We start from the raw sequence: 12,374 nt of genomic DNA, 5'->3' as shown, positions 1-12,374 counted from the left end.
TATAAATAATATATATATATATATATAAATAATATATATAATACCTTTTTAAAGGTAGCTCTGGTGTTTAAGACACAGCAGTAGAAGGCTAGGTAAAGAAAGATGAAAACATTCTGTTTTTTTCTAAGAATGCCTTCACGTGTTGTGGAACAGGTACTGGGAATTGAACACAGGGGCCTCACATACTTGCTAGGGAAGCACTCTACCACTGAGCTATATATCCCCAGCATATTTATTTATTTATTTATTTATTTTAAATTTTCTTTCTTTTTTAAAAATATCTTTTTAGCTGTAGATGGACACAATACCTTTATTTTATTTTTATGTGGTACTGAGGATCAAACCCAGTGCCTCCCACACACGAGGCGAGCACTCTACCACTGAGTTAAGACCCCAAGCCCCTTTTTATTTTTTGAGACGATCGGGTCTCACTAAATTGTGATCTTTCTGCCTTAGTCTCCCTAGGCACTGGGATTACAGGCATGCAGTAACCCCAGCCCATTTTTTGTTTTATATTTTCAGACAGGACCATGTTATCTTTGGACACTGGTCAAAAAGCAAACCTCTCCCTGTCTTCCTACCAAAGTTCCTATTTGTGGCCTTTTCCAACCCTTAGTCTCTGCACTTTCTCCCTCCTGTTTCTGCTACATTTGTATCAACTCCAAATCCTTTCCAACACCTCAAGTTCTCTACAAAATGCTTTCTTAAAATTTATCTGGTTCTTCTCTAAGGGCAGTGCTATTTCTACCACGCTGTTTACTGAGGCCCCTCAATTCCCAATCAGGAGACCTACAGGGATTGGCATTTTCCAGGCTCAATTATGCTAGCTCCATTTCCTCTTGGTCCACTAGACCTCTCACAGCATCTCAACCTTCCTAACAAACCTAAACACCATGGCTTCATATCTGAGGTATTTTCCCATGAGCAATCACTGACCTCTTGTCTTTTACTGTACTTGTTAATCAAAATTCCAACACTGGTTACATATGATGGTGCACACCTATAATCCCAGGTGCTTGGGAAGCTAAGGCAGGAGGACTGCAATTTTGAGGCCATCCTGGATGATTTAGCAAGACAGTGTCTCAAAATAAAAAATGAAAAGGGCTGTAGCTGTAGCTCAGTGGTACAGCACTTGTCTAGTATGTCTGAGGCCCTAGGTTCAATTTGAGTACCACTAAATAAATGAATAAATAATCTCCAATCCTGGTTCAGTAATCTACCTTTTCTGTGCTTAAGTATGAAAGACTGAACACCACTGGAAACAAATCACACAGTTGTACTAACTGGAATCTCTCTGAATTCATGTTCTCTAATCTAGTAGGGCTCTCAACAGAACCCACTAATCAGTATCTCTAGTAACAAACCTATCTAGAGCCACACTTGTCTTTACGTTCTTTCTTCCAATCTCAGAAAATGAAGTGTTTCTGTCCATCCCAAGTTAATTTGCCAGCATTTTCTAGAACAAAGTAAGCAATCTAACAGAACACAATACTCAGCTATATACACTTAGCACTGCACTCTCAGGAAGCAAGGAGGACTAATTCATACCCCAAACACAGGGGCTGCCTTTATTAGGGCTAAGTAAATGAAACAAAAGGACTGGAAATGTATTTTCACAAAACAATTATTTATTTATTAATTTTTACATGGAAGTGTATTTTTTTTCATGTGTGAAAAATCTATAGCACTGGTGAGAACACAAGCTTCATATTGCCTAGAATCAAATCCCAAATTCTGTGTATCATTTTAGCCAAGACTCTCAAACTCCCTATTCCTGTTTCCACCTTATAAAATGAGTACAATAATATCCAACTGATCAAGTTATTATAGAAATTAAGTGAAATAATTTGTGCAATGCTGCTAGTTCTCTTTATTTTTCTTTTCCTTTTTCTGGTATTGGGGATTAAACCCAGGGCCTTGCACATGTTAGGGAAGTGCTCTACCACTGAGATACATCCTCAGCCCCAAAGCTACTAGTTTCTCTATACACATGTTAAATAAGTGCAAAAACAGTTAGTCCTACCCAACTATAATTATGAGGATTTTCCCCTCTAGTGCTATGGTATTGAACCCAGGGATGTTTCTACCACTAAGATACATCCCTAGCCCTTCTATTTTTTTTGTTTGGAGATAGGGGCTTGCTAAATTGCCCTAAACGGCCTCCAACTTGTGATCCTCCTGCTTCAGCCTCCTGAGAAACTGGGATTACAGGCGTGCATAGGTTTGTTTTGTTTCTGAGATAGGGTCTCACTAAGTTGCTTGGGCAGGCCTCAAACTTCTGTGTTCAAGTGATCCTTCTGCTTCAGCCTCCCAAGTAACTGAGAATAAAGGCATGTGCTCACCAAGCCCTGGTCCTGACATGAGAATTTAAGGAACTCTCAATGTCAAAACTTTTGGAAACTATTACAAGCTGTTACCATACTGTGATTATGACAATGGCAGCTTAAAGATAAGAGAATACAATTAAAAAACTGTTTTCAAGATTGGTTACAGCTAGGGACAAGGTAGGCAGGAAGACTACAAACTAGGTGAAAACTCAAAGGAGACTTCCATGTAATACATTTAATATATACTAGAGTACTGGGCATGAACTCAGTGGTAGAGTGCTTGCCTATATGTGCTGAGACTCTGGGTTCAATCCCTGGGATTACAGGGAATGAGGTGTGGGGAGAAAGGGGGACTTGTGCAAATTTTTTTAATAAAAGATTTTTTTTGTACTATAAAGTTAATGCAACTTTGAAAAAGAGAAACAAAACTGAACAAAATCAGACAATCCCTCCAACCTTAGCCTTGACCTAAATTTCTCCACTTTTAGAGACATTTCAATGACCTTTTATTTCTCCTGCCTCTGAATTTATTCAAACCTTTTCTAATCTAAAGAAGAACAAAACAAACAAACAAAACCTTTCCTTAAGAGTTTCCACTTCATTTATTTCTAGCAGCATTTTGTGGGTCCTTTAAATGTTACTAGGTGCTATCCTCAGCCCACTGCTGTAAGTCTATACACTATTTTGGGAAATCCGAAGACTTTTTGTTTTTCAGTAGTACTCTCTAGTATTGAATTTAGGGACTGAGCTACATCCCCAGCCCTTTTTACTTTTTATTTTGAGACAGAGTCTCACTAAGTTGCTGAGGCTGCTCTCAAACTTGTGAACTTCTGTTTCAGTCTCCAAGTAGCTAGTATCACAAGTATGTACCACTAACTTTTTTTTTTTAATTGTCTTTGTTTTTTGTTTATTTCAGTGCTGAGGATTGAACCCAGGCCCTTGTACATGCTAAACACACACTCTACCACTGAGCTATATTTGCAGCCCATCTTACCTACTCTTATAAATTTACCTACTATTTAAAATGCTGATAACCCACAAATATAATATATCCATAGCGCTGGCCTCTTCCCTGAGTTTCATACTTGTTGCACACTGTCACTGCCTCAGAGACGATCTCAAATTTAACCTATTCAAAATCAAACTTACTAGCATTCCCTTCTAACTAGTTCTTCTTCTAAGTATTCTAAAATTCAGTTGGTGGCATCCCACAATCACTCAAGCTAAAAATGTGGAAGTCACTCACAAGTACTTTTTCTTTCTCACTCCCAACAATCAGTCAAGAATTTCTGAGCTGCTGTATAACTCAATGGTAGAGAGCTTACCTAGCATGCTCAAGGCCCTGGGTTCAATTCCCAACACTGAAAATAATAATAATTTCTGACCATTTTACTCCATAAATATTTCTCAAATCACCCTTTCTCTATAATAGAGGCATAATTCAAAGGCTTTGTCTGGGTTTTTGCAACAAAAAAAGTTTTTCTCCACCTTATGGTCTAACATGTAAGAATCTTACAAGATGAAAAATTGTGCTCTATATGTGTAATATGAATTGTAATGCATTCTGCTGTCATATATAACAAATAAGAATAAAAAAATATAAAAAGAAATAAAGGCCTTCAACTACAACATTAAAAAAAAAAAAGAATCTTACAAGCCTCTATAGCATTTGTCTAGGCTCATTCGTCAATCTCCATAGTGTAAAATTTTATGTTTCAGCAAAGAATAAATTTCCTGTAGTTTCATCATACTATTTCTTGTTTCTGTGTTCTTGTTCATTCTGTCACCTCTGCCTAAAACAAATGCTTTTCTCTATATTCCTCCTAAAACTTAGTTATCATTAAAAGGAATTCAAGTACTATTTTCTGTATAAAGCTTTTTCTCAGCTTACCTTCCTGCCTTTAAGGTTAGGTGCCCCTTTTCCATAATTTCATATTCCTTTCCTCATCTCACTTACTGTACTTCCCATTCAGTATTAAAGTATTTGTGTGTCTCTACCCTGCTCTCTTAGTGCAGTTCCATGCTATAGTCTGGCAAGTCACTGGTAACCAACAGATGTTGATTTAATGGTTGAATAAATGGAGAGGAAGGAAAAAAGGAAGAAGAGATAGAAGAGGAAAGATCACATTAATTTTACTGTTCAGAATAAGAAGAACCAATCTATCATACCTCAAGCTTCTAACCTTCAGAAAAATTGCCAAATCCACCTAAATGCAACAAACCACCCCCTGGTGTTGTAACAGAAGAAAAGACCAAGAGAAAATACGAGAAAAGAAAAATAGAGATGTTATGTTCCCCAAAAAGATGTCTACATCCTAAAATCCTAATTCCCAGAATTCATGAATATGTTATTTAATATGATAAAAAGGACCCTGCAGGTGTGATTAAGTTAAAGATCTTGAGATAGTTTCCTAAGTTATGAAGGTGGAAGGAACTAATGTTGTCTAATGGACCTTACAAAAGAAAAAAAGAAAGCCGAACATAGTGACGCATGCCTGTAATCCCAGCAACTTGGGAGTCTAAGGCAGGAGAATCATAAGTCAAAGACAGCCTCAGTAACTAAGTGAGGCCTTAAGCAACTTAGTGAGACTGTGTCTCTAAATAAAAAACAAAAAGTCAAAAAGGGATAAGGATGTGGCTAAGTGGTTAAGCGCTCCTGGGTTCAATTCCGGGTACCAAAAAAAAAAAAAAAAAAAATCCACAACTTCCTCAAAGTATGAGCTCATATTGCTACCCAGAATACACTACACTTCACTGTTTTTAATAACTGTATTAAAATACTCATGCACAGAACCAAACATAGAAAATAAAATGACAGTTTAGATATAAAATGCAATTTAAAAAATAATTTGGGACTTAATTATTTATAATTTTTTTAATTTGATTTTTTTGTGGTATGGGGACAGTACCCAGGAACACTCTACCAGTAAGCTACATTCCCAGCCCTTTGAATTTTGAGACAAATCTCACTAAGTTGCAGAGGCTGATCTCAAATTTGACCTCAGCCTCCTGAGTAGCTGAGATTAAGGTCATGTACCACCGCACCTGGCAATTAAGTACTTTTTAATAAACAGAAATGAATAATAAAAATAATTATTTTAAAAACTGTTTTTAAGGAAGGTATTAGGAAGGACTTATGCTAAATGTAAAAGTGATTTTAAAAGGGATTTTATTTAATTAATTAATCAATTTTTTTTGGTACTGAGGATCAAATCCAGGGGCACTCAACCACTGAGCCACATCCCCAGCACTTTTTTGTATTTTACTTAAAGACAGGGTCTCACTGAGTTACTGAGGGCCTTGATAAGTTGCTGAGGCTGCCTTCGAACTTGTGATACTCCTGTCTCAGCCTGCTGAGCTGCTGAGATTACAGGTGTGCACCATTATACCCAGCTTTAAAAGGGATGTTAATAAACACCCCAAAAGATGAAATATTTTCATTTATATGACATTTATATTTAAAAATAAGACCCATAGCAGGGAGTGGTGGTGCATGCCTATAATCCCAGAGGCTCGGGAGGCTGAAATAAAAGGATCATGAGTTCAAAGCCAGCCTCAGCAAAAGCAAGGCATTCAGCAACTCAGTGAGATGCTATCTCTAAATAAAATACAAAATATGGCTGTAGATGTAGCTCAGTGGTCAAGTGCCCCTGAGGCCAATCCCCAGTACCAAAAATAAATAAGACCCATATTTGTCATATTATCTGACTTCTTAAGTACGGAGGCCCTGCCTACCTTATTTGCTTATTTGTGTTATCTCTCCTCACTAACAAATACTATAAACACAGAGGTCAAAATATCCAGAAAATGTGATTATTACCAATGCCTACATACATTTTACATCGCATGGTCAGATTTTAAACAACTTACTTTCCTTTCTCCTTCAACCATTCTGGGTTCTTTTCGTCTTCTTTTAAGTCGCGAAATTCAGGAATATCAGTATTCATCGCTTTTCGTGCCTCAGCTTGTTTATGTAGCCACTGAAATGAAAAGGAAGTCTTGGAAAGGACACTGTCTTAGTCTATTTTGTGTTGCTATAACAAAACACCTAAGTCTGGGTACTTACAAAGAAAAGAGGTTCATTTTACTCATAGTTTTGGAGGCTTTTAAGTCTAAGACTGAATGACCCCTACCTGGTCAGGTTCTGGTAAGAGCCTTCTGGCTACACTACAACATGGTGAATGGCATGTGGTGGGTACAAGTGTGAAGGGTGTGGTGAGAGGGAGAGTAAGAGAGAGAGCGAGAGCAGGGTGTGTAGGGTGGGGGATCACATAAGGAGAAAGGAAGCAGGAGATAGGAAATGGCCAGGCTCCCTGATTTATAATCCACTCTTCAAGACTAGCACTAATCATTTCCAAGGATGGTGTATTCATTACCCAGTCACCTTCTGCTAGGCCTCACCACTTAAAGATCTAACACCACTCAATACCTTTACTTTGGGACCAAGTTTCTAGCATATGAACCTTTGGGGGATGTTATAGTTTGGATCTTAAATGTCCCCCAAAGCCATGTTTTAAAAGGCTTGGTTACAGCCAGGCGTGGTGGCGTATGCTTGTAATCCCAGAGACTCGGGAGGCTGAGGCAGGAGGATCATAAGTTCAGAGCCAGCCTCAACAACTTAGTGAGGCCCTAAGCAACTTAGTGAGAACCTGTCTCAAAATAAAAAATAAAAAGGGCTAGGGAGGGCTGGGGTTGTGGCTCAGTGGTAGAGTGCTTGCCTAGTGAGTGTGAGGCACTGGGTTCCATCTGTGCTGATGGGTTCGATCCTCAGCACCACATAAAAATAAATGAATAAAATAAAGATACCGTGTCCATCTACAACTAACACACACACACACACACACACACACACACACACACATATATATATATATATATTTTTTTTTTTTAAGGGCCAGGCATATGACTCAGTGGATAAGTGCTCTTGGGTTCAATCCCTGGTACCTGCCGCCTAAAATTAAAAAAAAAAAATAAACAAAAAGATTGCAGTACTATTGGGAGGAAGAAGAACCTTTAGGAGGTGGGGCCTAATGGAAGGAAGTTAGGTTATTGAGGGTATGACCTTCAAAGGGATACTGGGATCCCAGTCCCTTTACTCTATCTGTGCTTCCTAGTCAACATGAGGTAAATAGGTCTCCTCCGCCATGTGCTTCCATGTTCTGCCTTACCATAGGACCAAAAGAAACAGGGCCAATCAACAAAGGACTAAAACCTCCAAAACTGTGATCTAAAAATAAATCTTTCCTTCTTATAAGTTGGTTTCCTTTGGTATTTTTTCACAGTGACAGAAAGCTACTGAACATGGGGGACAAACTCTAATCAAACCATATCATATACAAAGATCTGATTTTTTAATTAACAGTTAACTTTAATTTTTTCATCTTCTTTCAATAGATAGAAATATTATTTAGATTTAGAGATTGAATGCTTGTGTCTCACCCCAAATTCATATGTTGTAGCCCCAACCATCAGCGTGATGGTATTTGGAGATGGGACCTTTAAGTGGTAATTAAGTTTAGATAAGATCATGAAGGTAGAACCCCATCATGGGCTTAGTCTCCTTACAGGAAGAGAAAAGCCAGAGTGGTAGCACATGCCTGTAATCCCAGGTACTTGGGATGCTGAGGTAAGAGGATTGTAAATTCAAGGCTAGCCTTAATGAATTTAGCAAGATCCTGTCTCAAAATTTTAAAAAGGTTAAGGATATAGCTCAGTGGCAGAGCACCCTTGGGTTCAATCTTCAGCAGTACAAAAAAAAAAAAGTGATCAAAAAGCTCTTCTTCCCCACCATCATGTGAAAGTATATATTTTTTTTTTAAAGAAACATGTCTCTTTTTATTTTTGTTTAAGAGAGAGAGAGAGAGAGAGATTTTTTTTTTAATATTTATTTTTTAGTTCTCGGCGGACACAGCATCTTCGTTTGTATGTGGTGCTGAGGATCGAACCCGGGCCGCACGCATGCCAGGCGAGCGCGCTACCACTTGAGCCATATCCCCAGCCCCATGTGAAGGTATATTAAGTAGGTAGTCGTGTACAAACTAGGATGAGGACCCACAACAAAAATCTGGCCATGCTTCCTTCCACCCTGATCTTAAAACCATAATAAAGGAATGTTTGTTGATTAAGCCACTAAATTTGTGATATTTTGATTATAGCAGCCTGAACAGAAAAAGCACTAGATGATGATTTTAAACTGTCAGTCTTTATACAAACCCAATCCCAAGTACTGGGGATTCAACTGAGGGCCTTGCATGTGCTAGGAAAGTGAGCTACACCTCCATCCCTTTGACAGGATCTCACTAAGTTGCCCAGGCTGGCCTCCCAAGTAGCTAAGATCTTCAGTTGTTTCCACAGTTTTTTTTGTTTTGTTTTTGGTACTGGGGATTGAACCCAGAGTGTTTTACCACTGAACTATATCCCCAGCCCTTTTTGTTTTTTATTTTTGCTAAGTTGCTGACGCCAACTTTGAACTTGTGATCCTCCTGCCTCAGCCTCCCCAGCTGCTGGGATTATAGTAGGCATGTGCCACTGTGCCTAGTTTGTACAACAACTTTTCAGCTGAGAGAGGCATCAGTCTTGCTTTACAGTAAAAAAATATACTTCTTAGTGTTTATGTAATTAAAGATACAATACTTAAAGTCCAGGGCTCAGAAAGTTTAATGATAATTTTCAAATCTTTTTTTTTTTTCTAAAATACATACTGTTCCAAAGTTCACTGATACATTACCGAGGGCTGGGGATATAGCTCAGTGGTAGAGTGCTTGCTAGCATGTACAACGCTATGAGTTAGATCCCCAGCATCACACACACACACACACACACACACACACCAAAAAAAAAAAAAAGAAGAAAATAATGCATCTGATAAAATAAATGATAAGTGCAATAGTTTCTCTTTTAGAATAAATAATAATAATACTTATTAAATCAATGTTGTCTCATCAGTATTTGGGAGTCAACAATAAACCTTCAAAATATACTTTCTCATAAGAAAACATTCATGAATATAGTCATGAAGTCTTTAGTATAATAAATACTTAAAAATACAGAACTAATACAAGTTTTGACAGATGAAATGAAATTAAAGCATTTTAACTGGTATCACTGTAACAAAAGCAAGTGTATCTACCTCCTCTTCTTCTGCTACTTTTGATTCACGGAGTGCAGTTGGGAATACTCGAGGGGTGAAGTTGATTTTAATATTTCCAACAGATCGAGGTGCAGGAATACAGTCTTCCTTTAACTTCCCCAAAAATATATTTTCTGAATTTCTCTCTTCAAAAGCAATGTAGAAATAAATCATTTATTTCTCACTTTCTAGTTAACAAATTGACTTTTAAGATGATTACACATCTAAGTTAATTCTGAAATCCTAAACAAATGAACCAAAAATATTTTCTTCAAAAAGAAATATAAAATAACATGGCAAGGGCTGGTGTTGTGGCTCAGTTGTAAAGCACTTGCCCAGCATGTCTGAGGCCCTAGGTTCAATTCTCAGCACCACATATAAATAAATGAATAAAATGAAGGTCCATCAACAACTAAAAAGTTATTTTAAAAAATAACATGACAGCTAATCTATTCTTTAATCAATAACTCCATTACTCTTCTAGGATTCTCTTTATTGAACCACAATGTTGAATTTACATCATTTCTAAAAAAGGGCACTTAGACAACTCTACATCAACTCTAGAGGAAGCACCTATGCAAAGCCATCATTGTCAATACTACCTTAACTTTCTTACACTCTATGACAATATCTCCCACACATTTCCTTGTAAGAGTGTAAGTTTTTCATCCATCAAAGAGAGGAAATGAGAAAAAGCAAAGAATACTAATGAAAAGCTAAACATTTTTATAAAGGTGATGTGCTGTAATGACTGTTAAGTTCATATAACAGAAATTGGAATATAACCTATTTGAATAAAGAAAAGAAAAGGTAGCTTAAAAACAACAGCAACAACAATAAAAAGCAAACTATCAATAAAGGACCAAAAATATGATACACAGGCTTAAACGCAAATATTAAAACTGGTGAAAAAAAAAAAAGATTTGCAAGAAATAGGATAGGGCCAGGTAGAATGCCACATGCCTGTAACGGTAGCGATTCAGGAGTCTGAGACTATAACAAATTTGAGGCTGGCCTCAGCAACCTAGCAAGACCCTGTCTCAAAATAAAACATAAAAAGGACTGGGGATGTGGCTCAGTGGTAGAGTGCCCCTAGGTGTTCTCTCTCTCTCTCTCTCTCTCTCTCTCTCACACACACACACACACACACAAAAAAAAAAAAAAAAAAAAAAGGGAGTAATACCCTTGACAGAAAATAAAAAAATAAATATAAACAAAGAGAGAAAGAGGAAAAAAACACATTACTATTTTTAAAAACTTGAAAAAGGCCAGGTATAATCCTAGCTATTTGGGAGACTGAGGTAGAAGAATCACTTGAGCCTACGAGTTCCAGGCCAGCCTGGGCAACACAGAGAGATCCATCCCATAAATAAATAATTAAATAAAAAATTAGAAAAGACATTTCAAAGGAGGTGTGCAGGGAAGAGAAAAGGCCTCTTGAACCTAGGAATGCCAGTCAGATGATGTGAGACAGAAGTGAATACATCAGTCTGGACCTTGGTTCCTGTGGGTACAGAGTCATCTATCAGACCGAGATTGATCACTATAGCAAAAGAAAGTGTCACATTACAAATAACTTAATTTTTTGGACCTCTTTATTACAATGGTTAGCTTGAACCTACCTGATGTCTAAGAATAGACATAATTAAATAAGAAAAATTTTATGGAAACAAATTTGAAAAGATGAAATGACCAATTTAGAAAACAAGTTACCAAAACTTGAAAAAAATAGAAAATCTGAAAAACCCATAACTATTATGAAACTAAACTAGTTGTCAACTATTATAAAACTAAACATAACCAGCTGTGATGGCACACACCTGCATACCAGCTACTAGGGAGGCTGAGGTAGGAAGACTGTAAGTTAACTGTAAGCCTAGACAACTTATTGAGATCCTGTCTCAAAATAAAAAATAAAAAGGGGTGAGGATATAGCTCAGTGGTAGAGTCCCCTGGGTTCAATAAATAAATAAATAACCCAGTCTGTAGCATTCTCTGATACCATCTCAAAACAAAAAGACTAGCTTGAACCTTTCAACCTAAAAACTCATTTATTTTAATTCTCAGAATTTAAGAAAACACTTTTAATGATTTCCTCTCCTATTTTTCTTTCCCTTTTCCTAATATTTCTATTATTTGATATTGGATGTCTTAGATGAATTTTCCAATTGTTTTATTTTTTCGGTGGTTTTTTTTTTTTTAATATTTATTTATTTATTTTTCGGTGGACACAACATCTTTGTTTGTATGTGGTGCTGAGGATCGAACCCGGGCCGCACGCATGCCAGGCGAGCGCGCTACCACTTGAGCCACATCCCCAGCCCCTTATTTTTTCTATTTTAAATCTTTTTGTCATTCTGTTCTACTTTCTGAAAAATTTTCCAAATCTCTTGCTTCTTCAGTACTCTTTATTTTAGCATCATAGCCTACTCTTCAGTACTAGGGATTGAACCAGGGTCTTGCACATGCTAGGCAAGCACTCTACTACAAGCTACAACCCTGGCCTGTTCTTTTTAAATTTCAAGACAGTTTCACTAAGTTGCCCAGGTGTGTGCCTCGATCTTGGTGATCCTCCTGCTTCACCCATCCAAGAGTAGCCGGAATTACAGGCATGTGCTAATGTACCATGCTGTACTCTGCTCTTTTAAACTGTATATTCATTCTTTCATTAGTTCCACCCTGTCTTTATTACTGTAGCTTGATGCTAAGTCTTCAAATCAGGTATTTTAATCCACCCCCCCTTTTTTCATTTCTTTTGCTAGGTCACTTGCATTCTCATAAAATTTTAAAATCAACTTGTAAATTTCTAAGGGTTTTTTTTTGGTTGTGGGGGGGATACCAGGGATTGAACTCAAGGGCACTCGACCACTGAGCCACATCCCTAGCCTTATTTTGTATTTTATTAGTAATTCTTCTAC

The 12,374-nt window shown here is 37.3% G+C and overlaps 1 protein-coding gene across 2 annotated transcripts in view; it reads right to left on the bottom strand.

Annotated features, from left to right (window-relative positions):
* Dnaaf4 (dynein axonemal assembly factor 4) overlaps positions 1–12,374 on the bottom strand; it is a 44,887-nt gene that overhangs the window by 12,424 nt on the left and 20,089 nt on the right. For both annotated transcript variants that reach the window (XM_015480632.2, XM_015480631.2), the window contains exons 5-6: positions 9,457–9,602; positions 6,198–6,307 (exon numbers count right to left, since the gene is read on the bottom strand). In XM_015480632.2, the coding sequence (XP_015336118.1) occupies positions 6,198–6,307; positions 9,457–9,602 (256 nt within the window). The remainder of the gene's footprint in view (positions 1–6,197; positions 6,308–9,456; positions 9,603–12,374) is intronic.

The sequence above is a fragment of the Marmota marmota genome, unplaced genomic scaffold, assembly GCF_001458135.2.
Source record: "Marmota marmota marmota unplaced genomic scaffold, marMar, whole genome shotgun sequence".
Classification (NCBI taxonomy): domain Eukaryota; kingdom Metazoa; phylum Chordata; class Mammalia; order Rodentia; family Sciuridae; genus Marmota; species Marmota marmota.
Note: the sequence above shows the minus strand (reverse complement) of the source record. Positions and strands in the feature narration are given on the sequence as shown.